Source organism: Grus americana, chromosome 5 (assembly GCF_028858705.1).
Source record: "Grus americana isolate bGruAme1 chromosome 5, bGruAme1.mat, whole genome shotgun sequence".
Lineage (NCBI taxonomy): Eukaryota > Metazoa > Chordata > Aves > Gruiformes > Gruidae > Grus > Grus americana.
Window position 1 is genome coordinate 58,944,140 of NC_072856.1, and position 18,240 is coordinate 58,962,379.

Sequence of the window (18,240 nt, forward strand, 5' to 3'; positions counted from 1 at the left end):
ATACCCTGTATAGGAAACTGATGGTTGTGTGCTTTTTACAGTAGCATGTGAGTAGTGGTGTGTGTGTGGTACAGTACCAGTGCACCGTCTCCATCACACCCCTCGCTGCTTCCTCTAATGGTATAACTTCAATATTAAGGGCATTTTTCAGAGAGAGAGAGAGAGAGAGAGGGAAGAATACAAATTCTCTTCTTTGTTCCTAGAGCGATGCCCATCATTAACTAACACTTTGCTTTCAGTAATAGATTTTAGTTCTTGACCTTCTAGAGCCTTTGAAAAACGTAGAATATTTTACAGAATTGCTATGCTTAGTATACTTGGGCAGTTATGTATGTATTATGTTCACATGATGTGTGGAGACGCATCTGGTTTTAGTGCTTTCTGGGTTTATGTAGTCTATCAGAAATGCTGTATTTCTTTTATTTAAATGGAAAGAGACGTCTTCATTTCTCAGAAGTTTTCTCATTTTTGCTTCACAGAAACTATCTTAGAGCATGGACACCAGTAAGAAGACAGAACCCCCTTTATCTGTAGAAATGGTACAACAAAGGGCCAATCCTGATCGCAGTCCTTCAGCATCGATTTATGTTCCAGAGCAAGGTGGCTACAAAGAGAAATTTGTAAATGCTGTGGAAGATAAATATAAATGTGAAAAATGTCACCTCATCTTATGCAATCCTAAACAGACTGAATGTGGACACAGATTCTGTGAGACCTGCATGAATGCCTTGCTAAGGTATGTTTTTTGTTGTGATAGAATCTGTTGATACATTTAAATCTCTTGTGAACTGCTGAAAATAGTGTGGACGCTGTTGTAGTTTTAGGAATACATTACGTCAATGCCCTGGCTCAAAGCAGCCTTCTGCTTGTGGCTTGCTTGCTCACTTGTTATCCATATGCTGGTGCAAACATTTGTGTTCTCCTCTGGGTCAGGATGAGACAACTAAACTTTCCATCAATGTTGTGGAAACAGTTATTAAAGCGGTTTAATCCCGTGTAGTGATGTGTTAGGTAAGAATTTCATTGCTTGTGGAGCCTAGACTGAGTAGCTATTTCAGGTGACTGCTAAGATGGCTGTTTTGGTGTAAAATACACTCAGTAAATCATGGTTGTGCAAGGCAGCGAGCCTGCAGAGGCTCCTTAGAGTGATAGTACCTAACCTCGCTGTGGACCCAGCCTTGCAGATGAGTGGTGGGACCCTTGGATAAATGTAACTGCTTGTGGAGGTTCCTCTCCCTGTAACTCTTCTAGCTCTATGTCTTGGGGCTTTATGTTTTGTGGATTCCGGTAGGGTCAGGAAGGCTGGCTTCTCTATTACTGAGATGGTTGGGCCAGAGTGCAAAGTGCATGAGTGAATGTTACAGACATAAAACGAATGCTGAGAGATGCAATCTTCCCCAGTCTAGGTAAGACTAAAAGTGCGATCATTCAAGGAGTATCTAGCTTTTAAGAAATATCTGTGCATCAGTAAAGTATATTTCTTTGCCTCTCAACTTTGATGCATTGCTACTGATTCTATTCAGCAGTGTGATTTCAAAACTTGGTCTAATGTTTGGAGACCATTCTGCAAGCTTTAATCTCCTGGGGTAAATAAGCAGTCAATACTTCCATTTACCACTGGGAGAGCAGAGGTATAGGAGAGATTGAGCTCACTCAATGTTGCACACTGGAGTATTAACAGAGAGAGGATTTGACTTTGAAAGGTCTTGGCGATCTGCTTATTTTTTGTGACCATCCTGGCTCTAGTATTAGTTTCTATTTCTCTTGGAAATGCTGTAATCTCAGGTAGATACAAATCAAGACTGCATGCAGCATGGCAGAAGAGATTGGAGGATATTACATTACTCTGTCTCACGATAAAGAGTAACCTCTGCACTGGGCAAATACAAGGGTCCGTAGTTCACTAATCCACTCCTGTAGGTTTTGTGCTACAGCACGCCAAATTTAAAACAACATCAAAAAAACCCCACCAACTTTTCTTTCAATACACGTTTTTCAGGTGAGGCGTAGTTTGTATTTAAGAAATGCCGTTATTTCTTCCTGAATATATGTTTTTGGAAGACTGTTACATGGTTAATAACAGTGACTGCAGAAAAGCAAACACCTGCCATGCTTGGATGTGTGCAGATGGACAGAGCAGATCCTTAACAATCTAAGCAGTAACAATTCTGGCATTGCTGGAATCTGGGCAATTTTCCTTCCCTGCTGTGAGACATGCACATGTGCTTATTACAGTGGAGCTAGAATATGTGTAATTTTACCTTCCTGACTTTCCCACTGGTCTGTTATTGAAAAGGACACATGGGTAAGACCATCTACTACATTGCTCTTTCATTCACATTATTTCACTATATTTTAAGTGCTTGTTGCAAACAAATCCTTTATTAAAATAAAATTTACAGCTTTTTTTTTTTTTTTTTTTGAGAAATAAAGTGTGCCATAAAACTGGAAGCAAAATAAGTTTACGTTGTTTCTGTATTTGGCACAAAAATTTTTCATTCAGTGTTGATACGCTGCCGCGTGCACACGCACTGATTACATGCTAGCAGGTTCTGTTCCAGGGTTATTTGAGGACAAAGAATTGTGAGTCAGTGTAGATAACGCAGTAAAGATGTCTGCTCAGTATGCAGCAGTAGTTTAAAAGAGCAAGCAGGATGCTTGAGTGAATTCAGTAAAAGCGAGGAAAGCATGACGTTGTATTAAACACTATATGCCCTCAAGTAGATTAGTCCGCCCCCCCCTTTTTTTTAACTTAAGAAAAATATTACAGATATTGAAGCTGCAAGGTAGTTAAGACGCTCAGAAATACGATGAGACACAGAATGGTCAGTTTATAGAGCAGAAGCCAGTGAGACAATTTGAAATAACCATACTGATTATATAACATAATCGAACTTACTCAGCCTCTTACATTGATTTGCACTGCTGCTAGCAGCCGCAACTCATGCAGCCTGTCAATGAGTTGCTTTACAAAAGAATTTACCTAGCTTTTACTTAGTGCTTTTCATCCATAGATCTCAGTGCTTTACAAGGGAGATCAGTATGACTGTCCCCATTTTACATGGGGAAGGGGGGCTAAAAAGGAACGAAGGGATTTACACTACGACACCTAGGAGGTCAGAGCCAGAGCCACTGTTGGAACCCAGGTTTCCTACATTCCAGTTCAGTGTCTGTCCACAGGCTGCTCTGCTCCTCAACCTACCTGTTGTCCAAGAGGTCACGAGTTTGGTAATTAGATTACCAAAACAGCTACGCGGCAATAGTTCAGATAAAGGAAAGAGCAAGGATCTGTAAGAGTTGCTAAAACCAGAACAGACTTGAAGGAGATGGACGTAAATACTTTTTACCCTAAAAGGATGTATAATTGACTGTCAGAGAAAGTAAAGTTTAATTAGGTGTTGCTTGAAAGAGGACTTGATAGTTGAAGAGACAATATTTTGCCTGTTTGCACAGATAGATTGAGAAGTGACAAAAATTGTGGATCAGGTTCGGCCTGTAAAATAGGGAATGAATTTTGCCGCCTTGAAGAAAACCATTTAGCAGTTGGCTGGACGCGTGGTGGTGGTCTTATTTCCTCGGGAATGTCAGATACTGTCCATTGAAAACTCAGTGTTCAAATTTTTTGAAATAACATCACATTATTTAATTACAATAAACTTTTCACTTTTAATTATTTTAAGATATATTGAATAATCATAACCAAGTGCCTCATAAATGGAAATTTTTGTACTACAAAAATTCAGATGAGTTAAAATAGTTTTTTCTCCTTTTCTTTTCTCTCCAGTTCTTCTAGTCCAAAATGTACCGCGTGTCAAGAAAGCATAGTAAAAGATAAGGTATTGTTAAAATTGTTTCTTATTCAAGAGAATTGAATTGTGTGGCTTACATAAGATGTTATTGCTTTATGGTAATTATTTCATAAGCCTAATAAGCTACCTGAGGAAGATAGTTTTGTTACAAAACCTAGCCCATGTATTTTATATAGGAAGACAACTCATTTTTACTGTTAACCACGTGGTAGAAAACAACATGTCAGCTTCATCCCTAATGGTCCAGCCAGGTGTCACATCTTGTTTTCACGGTTGGGAGCTGCAGCAACGCATCGCAGTTGTTCTCCCATCAACTGGGGGGATGATAAGAGATATTGCATCTTCTGTAGATGCAGAGAGATGACAGACCGAGGCAAACCTTACTCCTGATTTGGGTCCAGACCTGTGCCTACTGTTTCACTCATCTGTTTTTACAATGTGTTGTTCTGTGAACCACACTGGAAGCAGAACGGTGTAGAGTTATGGTAACTGTCATAGAATCAGATTCTTTTCGTGTAGGTAAGTTATTTCATTGATACCCTCTTCACTGTTTTTCACAGCAAAACTTTGTGTTGCCTTTGAAAGGTTGAGGGTAGAGAAGATTCTTATTGACTTAGTACGTGGTTTATGCAGTTTTTACATTAGATTTTTCTAAAGTGTTTAGTAAATTCTTTCTGTTAGTAGTCTTTCCTGCCTAAATAAATACTTGTAACTATTTTCAAGAAGAGGTTAGCAAGTACATTAATCTCTCCTTGTTTCAGCTCAAAATAGTTCTCTGATCAGTGCTCAGCGTAATTCAGTTTTGACATGGGTGGGCTCTGCAGGAGCTCAGACTGATAATCACAACGCCTATTTTACTTGTTAACTCTGACTTTCTAGCTCCCAATATACATAAATGTGTACATTTGTTATGAAACTTCAAATATCTCTAAAACAGGAGGAGGAAGAGAAGGGCAGCGTATATTAAATACATATTAGACTAACTCCGCAAGTCAGTGATTTTCATGAAACTGGAAACCTCTCTCTTACCATAGAATGCTGATGTCCAAAATCCCTGGAGAGCTTTTATAGAGTCTTGGAAAAACTGTATAAAAACCTTCTTACCTTAACTTCGGTCAGCAAAACTGTACCTAGTAACCCTGTGAATTCCTTTGGAAAAAAATACTACAGTACTGGCAAATTGATTATTTAAATGAGATTTGTTGATCCATTAAACTTCATGTGCATCTGAAAAGTAAACAGAAATCAGTGACCTGTGTCAGATGAGATTGGATGAGAACGATTGCAAGTGTTTCCTTCTTCACTGATACTGGGGATAGATTCATAGTTACTGTGGACAGATCTGGTCATAATTCTTTGTTGTTGTTAAATGTTAGTATGCAGAACTGTTCTGTAATTGCAGTATCCCTGCAGTGTGTACAGTATCACAGAACTCCATTTGTCAGGGAGGTAGTCATAGGTTGGGCTTGGTTCTTTGGTATTTCGTAATGGTCATGAAAGCAATTGCAAAATAACCAGAAGATTTTATCCCTTTGTCTTGGATTTCAAAATAGTAGTAATGGTCTTCAGTCCTCATCCCTGGGTCCTGCCCTTAGCAATGGGGCTTCTTGAGAGTGTAGTTACATTGTGTCTTTATCTTTTACGGTGTATCACCCATAAAAGGTGAAAAATCCAAATCCCAAGCTCTCTGTTTCTAACTTCTTGCAGTTCTATTATAGAGAGAAAATGCTGGAAAGGCTTATAAACATTAAAATGGAGAGATGGTTAAAGCCGCTTATCTGCAAAATAATAAACCTTTTCCAGTCTAAGACCTTAGAAGGTGTCTTTAATTCTGTGTTACCGCTGAAGTGCAAGTAGGTTCTAATTAACCAGTCTAGTCGTTGTGGGACTGCCTTCCATGAAATCCTTCCTCTCTGAACCCCTGTGCTTTGGCTCTTTTTTGTCTTACGGTATTGTGCCTAATACACCAGCTTCCCAAACAAAGCAGGGAGTTCTAGATCATGTAGGCCTATTATTGACAAGCAAATAGCAAAAAATTTAGCCCTTTCTTGTACCTTTCCTTTTATTGTATTTATAGTAAAAGTGAAACAGTAGTAGAGCATCTGTCCAAATAGTCTCTTTCATTGGGCTGCTTCATAGTGGAGGAATCTGTGATGTGCACATTCAAGAAAAATTGAATGATAGGATTTTATTTCTGGCACATAAAGCTAGAATTAAATGACACTGCTGTAGCCCAGTTGCATGGCTTCTACTTTATTTGAACTGGCATATTCTTGAGTGGTTTCAAATTTCTAAAATGAAATTATTTTTGATTTTTCAGGTATTTAAAGATAACTGTTGCAGGAGAGAACTACTTGCCCTTCAAATATACTGCAGAAATGAAAACAAGGGCTGTAAAGAACAACTGTCTTTGGGTCAGTTACTGGTAAGTAATCTAACGTAGTCATAAGCTTCCTTTTGAGTTAAAGAATGAGAAGAAATCTTGCAAATAAGAACCTCAGTCCATTTCTTGACTTACACTAGTGATTAATCTGATTTATAAATGTCGGAATAGAGTTAAACTGTTTTGAAACTCAGCTTTTCAATGAGCTGTAAGGAATTGTAGTCAAGAATCATGTGACTGTGTGACACTAAAGGTCAGAAACGTAAATGCATGAAGCAAATGAGAACTGGATGGAGAACCAAAATTGGGAAAAATCTTAATGTGTACTTTACAAATGTGAGAAGTTTGAATTCTTTTTTTGGTCTGGTGTTTTGTTTGGTTTTTTTATTTACCAGTCTTAATCCTCTCATGTAAGCGGTGGTTTATGCATGGAGTTAAAGCTTTGGCTTCTCCAAACTTGTACAAAATAACTTGTAACTTTGTTTCATGAAGACATAACATAGCAGTAATCCAGTAATTTAACAGTTGGAAGGGATGGCTACACAGCAGTCTGCAGTGAGATGTGTGTAGGTACCTAAACTTGTTTTCAATGAGCAAGCTCAGGTACTTAAAGCAGCATCTCTGTTTATGCAGAATAACGTACCTTGAAAAAGAACACTTACCTTTTTGTTTAAATAGCCTGTGTGGAATTTTGGACTGTAGTAGATTGCTTTTAGTGTAAAAGTAGCTTGTGTACATCTATAGTACAATGAAATCTGCTGTCTAGGTAAATGGAGTGTAAAGTCAGAAATGTGTTCCTGAGTAGATTTGTTAGTGTTTGCTTTTGCACAATATAGTGCACAAAATAACTTTGCTTGCTTTGGTTCTGAAGTTATGTACTCTGGATGTGGATACAAGACATACACAAAACTTATTTGGCTTGACTATTTTTATTTTTTTTTATCTTTCAGATGCATTTGAAAACTGATTGTCAATTTGAAGAACTTTCATGTCCTCATGCTGATTGCAAAGAAAAAATACTGAGAAAAGATTTGCCAGACCATGTAGAGAAGACCTGTAGATACCGGGAGACAACCTGTAAATACTGTAAAAGCCAAGTCCCAATGATTATGTTGCAGGTGCGGTATTTTCTTGTGTATGTAGAACAAGATTCCATACATGAATGTGGAGTAATAACTCTTCTTGTGCTTCTGTGTAGCTGCCAGTAGACCCTTGGCCTCTCAGCCAGCTTTAGTAAGTCAAAAAAGAAACTAAGCTGACTTTCAAAACATGTATCTTTGCTGCAAAAACACTAGCTACTGCACTGACAGGGAAACATTTCCTTTTTTCTGATGTTCAGATACTGCATTTAAAAAATTTTCAGACCCACTGCATAATATTGACACTAAAGTAATTTTTGCTGTGCTTTTTTATTTTGCTTAAATTGATAGCAATAATGCAACCACCATCAAAGGAATTAAATGTGCAGAAAAAGTATTAGTATAGCAATTGACTGGAGAAGCAATATCTTTCTATATAATCCTTCTTGGGTAGTGTGTCATCTGTTAGGAGAGGAAAGGAGGAAACAATTAAAACCAAATTGTGTCTTGGCATAACCGGCAATGGTACATGATAGGCCGAGGCAGTTACTGCTGTTCTTGGCATACAAGTAGGTTGTCTGATAAGCAGCGTGTTGTGGGTCAGAAGTATAGAGCAAAGGTTGAGAAAGTCATACTTACTTTACACATAGAATTGTAACTGGACTGTGTTTGCATTATTTCACATTGAACCGTATTATGCCGAATCTCTCTTGCTGTAATTTTAACTTTTTTTTTTTTTTTAAAAAAAAGTGTTTACATCGTTTCGGTAGTTTGACGTTCTCAGACTTTGGACCCTCTTAGTATAATAAGAGTGATGTGAGACTTCACCTGACAAACAATACACAAGAACACAAATGAAAATGAAGTTCTCAATGATAAGAAGCATTCTTTGCTCAGAGATGTCATTACAAAAAGGCATAGGTAGAATCTCACCAAGCTCTGTTTTAGTTATAGCTTACAATTGAGTGTGTACTTGCAAGGGCTGGTACTTTAGTAACTGTGCATTACATAGCATAAGGTGGCTGAGATGTGAAAATACATAGAAAAAATTGTTTACACTATGTCTAATCTTGCACATTCTGATGCAGAAGCGAAGCTGTGTTTTACTTGGATCATGGATACTGTTCTCACAGAATTCTCGTTAGGCTGGGAATTGACATGAGGCAAAGAGTGACATTAAAAATGTGTAGTGACTTTAACAGACAAAATCAGTGAGTATTAAATATGTCTCATTGTACAAGCTGGATTTCCATATCTAAGCAACATGCTCACAGATTCCTTGTAGCAGTTGCTTTCTATAGGAGTAATATAGTTAAATTTTTGAGAGTCTGAAATCATCCTTAATCTTGAGGAACATAGAACGCTGTTCTATTTTAAAAGCTCTCTCTTCTATCAGATACTGATGGATTTGACATTTATGAAATCTTTGAACTAGCGGTAGCTTTCAATATAGAAGCTGAAACAAGTTTTAGTCTACCAGATTTTTAATTCACAGTGAAACCTATTTTAGACATATGTGTTGGAAACAGGAATGGCATACTACTCTGAAGTACAGAAAAGAGTGTTTGTAAATAAAGTAATTGTTCTCCAAAATCTGAAGTGGTAGAATTCTGAGTTGCTTTCAGAGGTAATAGAATTAGCTTATCCGGAGAGCCAAAGAGGTTTGTTAAAATGCAGTTTTATGTTGAGATGTCACTCTTTTAGTTGTATTAAAGTTGGTACCACTATTCACCTGCCCTTAAAAGTTCTAAACAAATCTGCAGTTGTAAATGAGAACATTTCCAAGGAGTGTTACATGTTCTCATGTTATCATTGACTTAAATGTTTCAGTACATAGAAAAAGGTCAGTTTTGCTTCCGTGCTGCTTTAAGGGTGCAGAAAGCTCCAGAATTAGAAGATTAACAATTGGCTGCTATTTTTAAATTTTTTTTGCCTAGATTTTTAAAAGTTCAGTGATAATCGAAATGTAGATGGCTTTATTTGTTGTGGCCTGATAAAATGTTACCTCATTGTACTTTTGGTAATGAGAATCAGAAGCTTAATTGGACTGTACATTTGAATGAAAGGCTCCTTTTGACTTCTCATTTGAGTTTTGTCACCCAGAGCTTGAGTTCATCTCTAGCTTCTGTAGCCTAAAATTTTCTCTAATGTAATAATGACTGAAGCAGGCCTCAGTGACTTGAACTGAAAATGGAGACAGAGGGAGCGTACCGAGAAAAAGGTATGCAAATGGAAACAAAAATAATTTTACCGGAGTACGTATGGTTCATGTCTTCATAGAATCCCATGACCCGTGGGGTAGGAAATCCCCATTGTTGGAGGCAGACTCTTTAGTTAACAGTGTTAGTACACATTTTTTTAAATGGCATTTGTCTTGCCTGCACTGTCACTAGGTGAGTTAACTTCTTAATTTCTTTTGTTTAAACCATCTAAAAAGTTGGGGTTTTTTTTGTCCCAAAGCTACCTTTTTCCATCCTGTAACTCCTGACAGATAAAGATGGTGCATAGTTAAAACAGAAATTAGTAGCCTGAAATGCTTCTGAATTATTATATTTTTCTGCGAATAATCCACCGAACTATTTGGAAGTGCTTCTATCAAATCGATACTTGGGCAGCAGTATGATGCAGTAGTATGATGCAGATGTGGAAGGACAGCATTACTTGGTGCCTAGGCTCTTCACTCCCGCCCTGGCCACAAACACGCTGTCCCAGGCAGAGCCTCCAAGGCAATCTGGACTCGACTCAGTAGTCCAAAATACCACTGAGCTGACTGGGACAGCCACGAGACATTGTCATCTTGCTCCCATGTCACTGCTCGGGAACCAGACATGTTCCCAGTGTGGCACTGGCTTCTCAGGGGAGCCATATTCATATCCTGCGTTCTCCTCACCTGTGCCAGGTGCCCTGCACGGGCTGTTACCCATGTTACGTGCTGCACTTGGCTTTGTGTGCTCGACTGCGTGAATTTAGCTGGTCGGTGGGAAGAGGATTCTGCCACTGGAATGGGATTACTCTGGTGCATCCTGAAGTCATTGGAAAGGCTCCGCTTGGTTTCAGTGGGTGGGCCCCGGGATGCAGAGCGAGGACTGAGAAGCTGCATGTTGCCTTTTTATCCTGAACTGAGAGTCAGTGTCATAGCCTTTGCCAGATAAATTGGGTAGGTTAGAGAAGAGACTAAGTGAAAGTTAGGGAATGAATGTTAGAAGGGAGTACTATTTTTCTAGTTTTGTAGTTGATAAACCATTAAAGAAGCTTGTAGGGCAGTAGGCTCCCAAAGCGGCATGGTAGCGTGTGATGTCTGTCTCCAACGTGATTACAGATGTGTTCGGAAGGAGGGGGCCCAGGTCCAGTCCTTGAGGCTGAGCAGAAATGGCCCTATGGGCCAGAGTACCACAGTCACCCTGACAGCAGCTGTTCCGGGGAGAGATGTCAGTCCGTTAGCATTGCTCCTGGTAGGGAATCCATGTCCTGTTGGGACGGGACTGAAGCTGGCTCCTCAGCCCCATGTTTTGGGAGGCTGTCCCAGCTCTCTGGCTAAGGAGCAGCTTAGGTTTCCTTGCTTTCTGTCGCAGTGACTGTCTACATCATTACTGGGCAAAAAGAGCATGCTATTTGTTCTTCCTTTTCTAACAGGCTTATAAATCCAGACCTTTGTTTCCTTTGCTTTTCTTAACTACCAGAAATGAAACAGTTTGTTTCAAGTTGAATGGGACATGTCACTTGACGTGAAACAAAATTTTTGGTTTTTAGTTTTTCATTTTGTTGAGAAAAACTAAGAAGAAATGTAAATTCAATTAGCTTGGGCCTTATTTTCTTCCCTCCCTGTGGTGATACGGTTTAACAGCTATAGTGAAGTATCTGTCATCATCTTAGTTCAGATCAAAATGCCTGCCCAGCATCATGATAATATTTCAGCATTTCTTTGAACTTTGGGTGTATAACAGTGAGACTTAGTACCAGGTGTTTGGGAATCAAAATTAGAAAAGAATTGGAAGGGGAATATCCATACATAGGAAAGGGAGATTCTCTGAGAGCGGGTGGTGTACATTTCTGAAGAGCTTTTCCATGCACTGTATACTCTTACTAAAAAGGATATCTGCAATCATTCTGCTTGCTCTTTGATGGCCATTTTTGTGAGTAATTCTTGGGGAGCAAAACTTGACCTTTGTTATTGTTTCATTGCTCTAAGTAAAAACAATAAAATGGGAAACAGATAGATTTCCTCTGTGTGGGAAAACACAAGAAAACTCTTGATTTTGCTTCAGAATATCAACACATCTATTCAAAGTATAAACTGATGTTTGAGCAATTGCAGTTCTGTAACTCTACACAATTGGGATAAACGTTGGGGGGAAGAAATATTGTGTGTGGCTTTTAATTATTGTAGGATGCTTTTGTTTGCAGGTAAGTCCTCTCTTTAATTTCAGAGTAAGAGTTGATTTGTGATTTCTTTGCTTTTTCCCCTATAGAAACATGAAGATACAGACTGCCCGTGTGTCATGGTTTCATGTCCTCATAAATGTAGTGTTAAAACACTCATGAGGAGCGAGGTAAGAAGTTGTGCCCAGTGTTGTGCTGAAAAAGTAAATGTTTTTTTAGTAAGATCTCGCAAGAATTTTGCCAGAAGCCATTTCCTTATTAAAATGTGAGATCTAAGGAAAAGCTTTTTCTACCACACAGTTAAGTGTGATAACACTCAAATATTTTTCATCATTTCTTGAAAAACTATTTAAAAATAAATAATTTCTTAGTTTTGTGTCATTATTACACTTGGCTTGCCCAAGATTAGAGCATGTCTTTCCTGCTTTCATTTTTACTAGCTCTCCCCCTGCCCTTCCCTCATTTGAAGCATTCGTTGAGCACAATAGAGCAGCATCTTGGGGTAGTTAGCTTATATTAAAATAAAAAGAGAGAATTAAAATTTAGTGCACATTGACAAAAGTTAATAAAGACTAGGGGAAAAAAAATCATACAAATGTGTAGAATCATTCCATGGAAAAGCTTAAATTATGATTAAATCTGTTCAATTTGGGAAAAAATAATAACTGACAGTTGAAGAATTAGTGTAAGATACAGGGTAATATAAGTACAACATTCCAACAGCCAAATGCAACAATACGTAAAAATTTCTCTTAATGTATAGAAGCTTGCAGTAATATGTAGACCAGATTAATAAAATAATTAAACCCTGTCCTGTTTGAACAGATCCATTGTCTTGTACATTAAAAGAAATAAGTAGCATCTGCCAAAGTCGATGTGTGGGTTTTTTTCCTAAAAATAGAACTTACTCACCAAGGATGGGGAAGAGCTTTGTTAAATGTTCAGCACTCTGTAAGCCTCACTTCAGGATAGTTAAGTTTCTGATCTCAGGATAAGCTTTTCTCTTTTCACTGATACTTACTTCCTGAGTTGGATTTGTACTATTTTTCAGTTGAACTTATAAATTCTTAATCATGTCATAGTGCACAAGGCACATAAGGCACCTACCTGCCAAACACAGGGGCAGTCTTTTCCCTCCGGATAATGATACATGAAATATATGACAGATACTGTACCTGTTAAGAGAAATTCAGCTGCTAAGAAAAGAAAATGTGTATACTGAGCCAATTCTATCAGTGCTTACTTCCAAGTTGAGATCCTGGTTCTGGAGCACTTAGGCGTATTCTTAAATCTTGATTTCAGCAGTTACCTTGAGAAGAGGTATATCTGAGTGCTAATAAGAATTGACCCGTTAAAGCCTGGGTCGCTGCACATATAGTCAGAATTGGGTTATGAAACTATTGGTAGAAACAGAACTTTACACAGTCATCTTGCCCTGCATCATCTGTTGCTGTATGTTGCTTAATTTTTTTCTGATACTGTGAAAATGTATATATTACTTAGCTGCATGGTTAGGGACAAGGACTCTAATGCAGAAAATGGGAAAATGCCTGCCTAACAGTTTGAGAAAATTCTGTAGTGTACAACAAGTGAATATCTTATTGTAGAATAAAAGGCAATTTTTCATGTTTAATTCGTAACTCTTTGGCAGACATCTAGTTTTGAGAAGTTGAAAATGTGGCATTCTTGTAAAGCCTGTTATACCACATGTCTCTTTCTTATTTGGTCTTTTTTTTTTCTTTTTCTGAACCACATGTCTTTTGAAACTATACTGTGAATTTCTACAGAGAGTGTTTAGAACATAATAGGTGTATATTGGAGATGAGTGACCGCTTGCATCTCGGTATCAGATTTTAAAGACTGTCCTGTCTGTTCCAGAGCGACACGTTCAAAGCAGAATTGGTTTACCACTTCTTTCCATGGAGGTGGATGAGCTGAGTCATGTGAGGCTTATGGTGTGGGAATTTCAAATGAGATTTTGAAACCCAAGAGAGCGATGCCAGCTGAGGAGCTAGACTCTAGCTCCTGTCTGCTTTGTGGGAAATACAAACTGCAGATCCTGGTTTTTGAAGAGAGAGTATTTGTTGCACTAGCCTTTCCAAAAATGGCTCTGTGCTCCAACTTTTAGGCAGTTTGCATCCAGCTGCTGCCCTCTGTGCTGCAATGGCTGCTGTCTGCATATGTGTATACGCTTCTGTGAATTGGTTTATTTTTACATGAAAAGTGGTCTGTGCTCATAATAAGCCAAGATATTGGAATAAATCTCAATCTGTGAAAAATGCAGGCATTTTACTAATCAGTTTTAATCCTGTGTACTGCATTTTTTTTAAACTTAACTATGTATTCTAAAACTCTTTGTTTCATGCAGTACTTGTTTAGTCTTTTTTGTGTAATTTAACTGTTAAATTTAGGCACGGAGAATTGCATGTTATGTTTTGAAAAATCGGTTCCTCGTGAAATTGGGATTAGAAAAAATGTGCTTTACTACAGTGAAACTGATCTTAAGACTTGCTCAGAACTCCAGAAAAAAAAAAAAAAAACAAACCACTTGTTGAGAAAAGATTAGTAATTCGCTAAAGTCAAATGAAATCATATAAATAATTGTAGAGTGTGTTCTTTTTGTTTGGTTGGTTTTTTGGTTTTTGTTTTTTTTTTTTTTTTTTTTTTAATTGGCTTGCCTATTGAAATAGTCTTTAGTAGAAGTTTCACTGTATATTAAATGTATCACACTGTATACTGTATTGGCATGTGCGTGTGGTTTACATATGTGTAAATATAGTATTTGCACTTTAGGTCAGACTGGAGAAAATATACACACGTGTATTGTATGTTCTGCAAATGGCACACAATACAAACCTGATAACCTGTGCCCTTTATGTTTTGAGCATTATCATGCAAACGTCTTTTGCCAAAACTCACATTTTTTTCCTATTGCAGTTGAATGCACATTTGTCAGAATGTATTAATGCCCCAAGTACCTGTAGTTTTAAGCGTTATGGCTGCACTTTTCAGGTCAGTATATAACAATTATACTTCCCAATTGATGAAAGTCTGCAAATAGAACCTAACTCTTTGACATGAAAGTTCTGGACTTCTCTAGTCTTGGTTAAGAAAAAGTCATCCAGTTGCACCGAGTGATTATGCAGCAGGTGTTTGGTTTTGCATTTAAAAAAAAAAAAATATAAAAAGCCCACACATTCCTGCAGTGGTTTGGGAGTTCAGTTATTAGGTACATCTTGTTGAAATAGGAAGATGATACATTTGAAGAACTTTTTAACTTAGAGTAAGAGGAAAGTCACTTTTGTTCTTCAGAAAATAGACTAGTAGCTTCAGTTGTTTCTGTGAAAGTATTTATTTTCTTGAGCTAAGTATGTTTATATTTTCTCTCATTTGTGTGTTAATATTTTTATTAAGGTTAAACATAGGTTAGCACACTTAGAACGTATTTTTATGTGCATTCATATGTCTGTGTGCACATAGGTGTATAATCAAAGCATAGTACGATAATTTTTTTTTTTTAAAAGGGGGTTAGATTTTAATCCTGGCAATCCTGCAATGTTTAAAAAAAAAAATTTAAAAAGCCAAACCTCAGAGTTTAGTCTAATAGTATCATTCCAGTCTCTTCCAATATTCTGCTTCCCTTACCACATATCTTGGGGAATTTGGATGCTGATATAATGAAGAGATTAGTCAGGAAATTTCAGAAACTGCTGACAGGAAAAAAAATGAGTTTATCAGATAGTGTGATTCATGTCTTAGGCCATGATAACTTAAAGAGACAAGAACTGTAAGCAGCAACACTTCTCAATAAACTATTTCCTGCAGGTATTTCCAGGTTCTTAAATAACGAGCATTCATCATTTTAAGTGTTAACAGTAATGCTCTTAGTGGTAGAACTGATCAATGCTGTAACCCTGCCCACCGTTATGTCGTATGTATTGCCATTCATTTTATGTATGTATATGTGTGCATATATGTACATATATCCACATATATATTTTTAGTATTTTATATAGAGTACATACTTTGAGGATCATTGAAACCCTTTCAGTTGCTTTGCAGCATATCTACCATCAAAGCTAACATACTCTGCATTGCAGAGCACTTACTGTGTAAGTAGCTGTAATGCAACACAATACAAATAAAGTAATGTGGTCTGCATCTTATGTACTCTGTATATGATCTATGTGTGTTCTGTAAACTTTCTATATAGTGGTTATTTGTAACAGCATTTATAGGTTGTGCAGAGGCAGCATATCCGAATATCATAGAGCAATCTTAGGATGACAAACTAGGCATTGTAATATCTCTCAAAGTAGTTTATAAAGCTGGCAGTTTCCAGTGATGATAAATTTATCTTAAATATTTGTCTTTAATACTCAACTGAGGGAGAATTTAATGCTTATAAAGCTGTTAATGAAATACAACAGAAGTTTTAAATTACAGTTTGGGGAATTGGACATTTTAGGTTTTGTATGACTCAAGAGTTTTATTGTGCTTTATTTTGTGTAAAGCTACACAGAAGACTCAAATACAATTCATTTTGTAAATTTTGTTCATCTTTATTGTTTCTGACGTATCAAGCACACTGGATGGAGATATATGGCAGTTGTATAAAACACTTGCTATATTAAATGTATTCCTGACTTTTTGTAAATTCCCAAGTAGATTTCCCTTCTCTCTACAGTTCTGCAACATGCATCCGTGAACCAAAATATGTAGTGTTGGTTCGATGTCTTGATATACTCTTTCTTTGTAGGTTTAAAAGAAGTGGAATTGGCTAAAATGTATAAATTCTTTGTTGTCACAGGGAACAAACCAACAAATTAAAGCACATGAAGCCAGCTCAGCAGTGCAGCATGTTAACTTATTGAAAGAGTGGAGCAATGCTCTAGAAAATAAGGTATATCTTCTAATCACTTCTATTTTTCATTGATTTCTTTAAATCATATAAAAGTACTGGAAGAAGCGCTTTTTTTCCCCTCTGTTTAACAGCTGTTCAACAGTACAGCTAAAGCACTAGTAGGCTCCAAAAGCAATCAAGCCATTTAGCATATGTGGTACCTTTGTTACAATAAAATGCTGTGAGAAACTTGGCTTCGCAACTCCATATACAATTTTCCTCATTGGTAACTTAATTAAAACATTTTCTTCACATAGATAAACAGCACAGTAGTAAATTTCCTCTCTGAGCTGCCTTCTTACAAAAGGGAGGGTTCAGAAAGGTATGGCAGCGCTATGAGCTATATTTTTGTTACCTCGGTATTTTTCCAGAGATAACCAACCACTTTTTTACATGGTATTTCTAATAATAGTATTTTATTTATTTTTGTTCTTGCTCTCCAAACTTAATGACCTGCAAAGGTTCATTAAATTAAATATACTGTAACTCATGGGCACGATGATTTGTGCTTTAGTGCTAGACCAGAATGAAGTTCATGTTGCAGTGCTTTCTTGGGACTCCTGGTTTTAGATTGTTTGGGATTTGGGAGATGCTGGAAATCGTATCGGTATCAGCTACAATCTTGTGAGTCATTTGAATGTTCTGCAAGTAAGATTTAAGGCTTTGATTTAAAAATACGTATCAGAATAAATCACTGTTTTTCTTAAATCTTTGAAAAAGTTTTACATAGCCACTAAAATAATGCTTCTGCTTTTTTGGGGGGGGGAAAAGATATCCCAGAATTCCTAAACTATTCTACAAATGCAGGCAGGAGAGTCAGGAGCCCCTTCAGATTTTTCTAGAATGAGATAAAGAGGAGTAACAACTCCAGTGTAAGCTCAGTGGCAGTTATGGTATGTGTGGCTTGTGACTTCTGTCATCTCACAGCAGACCGCCAGCTCGAGTTTAGCAAACTCTGTCTAGAAAGCATATTCCCTTCTTGGCCTCCAGTGATCTCTCGTGCGTGGGTTTCCAGCAAGGTCCTGCAGCTGCAGGAAGCAGTTTTAAAGCAGAAGTTAACAGGGACAGCAAATGGTGTTTTTTGTCCCTGGACTGCTTGTTTTTGAACATGAAGCCCTGTAAGGAAACCATTGAACCTGGGAGAGTTCTAGTGTAGTTTTATTAGATAGAATTTTTACTACAAGTGTTAAGTCTTAGTCTGGTGATCAGTAACAATACTTCAGTTTGCTTTTGCACTTGAATCTCTTTGTTAATGTAGGAACTGTACATTTTTCAATTTTAACAGATACAAATTCATGTCCTTCGTTCTTTTTTCATTAGTCTGATTAAACTATACAATTTATTTTACATCATAGGAAAAGATGATGTTCCCTGTGACTTCCAGAATAGATCATGTTCTGCCTTTTGTCAGTGTCCTGAGAGGTGCTTTGTCATTTAAAAAATGCCCAGCAGTTCTATGTTTGTCTCTTATGGAGTTAAGAGAATATACACTTTACTACTCTTTTATGTTCAAATTTTGTTTTAACTTTCATTTAGGACATAACTGCTTATCATTGTTTGTCCTTTTTTTTTTTTTTCTTTTCACTTCCTGCTTTGTAGACTTCTTCCTATTCATAATAAAGAGTTGAATCACTGGAAATCCCAAGACCGTGCCAAGTTACCAGAATAGCTAACCGCATATCATAT

General features: G+C 37.3%; 1 protein-coding gene across 11 annotated transcripts in view; it reads left to right on the plus strand.

The window, feature by feature from the left end:
- The window catches only part of TRAF3 (TNF receptor associated factor 3), a 73,167-nt gene that overhangs the window by 37,744 nt on the left and 17,183 nt on the right, over positions 1–18,240 (plus strand). For 8 of the 11 annotated variants that reach the window (XM_054827232.1, XM_054827230.1, XM_054827235.1 and 5 more), the window contains 7 exons: positions 480–736; positions 3,785–3,836; positions 6,130–6,234; positions 7,143–7,310; positions 11,741–11,821; positions 14,589–14,663; positions 16,462–16,554. In XM_054827232.1, coding sequence (XP_054683207.1) covers positions 495–736; positions 3,785–3,836; positions 6,130–6,234; positions 7,143–7,310; positions 11,741–11,821; positions 14,589–14,663; positions 16,462–16,554 — 816 coding nt within the window. In that variant the 5' untranslated portion in view covers positions 480–494. The remainder of the gene's footprint in view (positions 1–479; positions 737–3,784; positions 3,837–6,129; positions 6,235–7,142; positions 7,311–11,740; positions 11,822–14,588; positions 14,664–16,461; positions 16,555–18,240) is intronic. The other 3 variants (XM_054827237.1, XM_054827236.1, XM_054827238.1) reach the window with 3 other exon arrangements.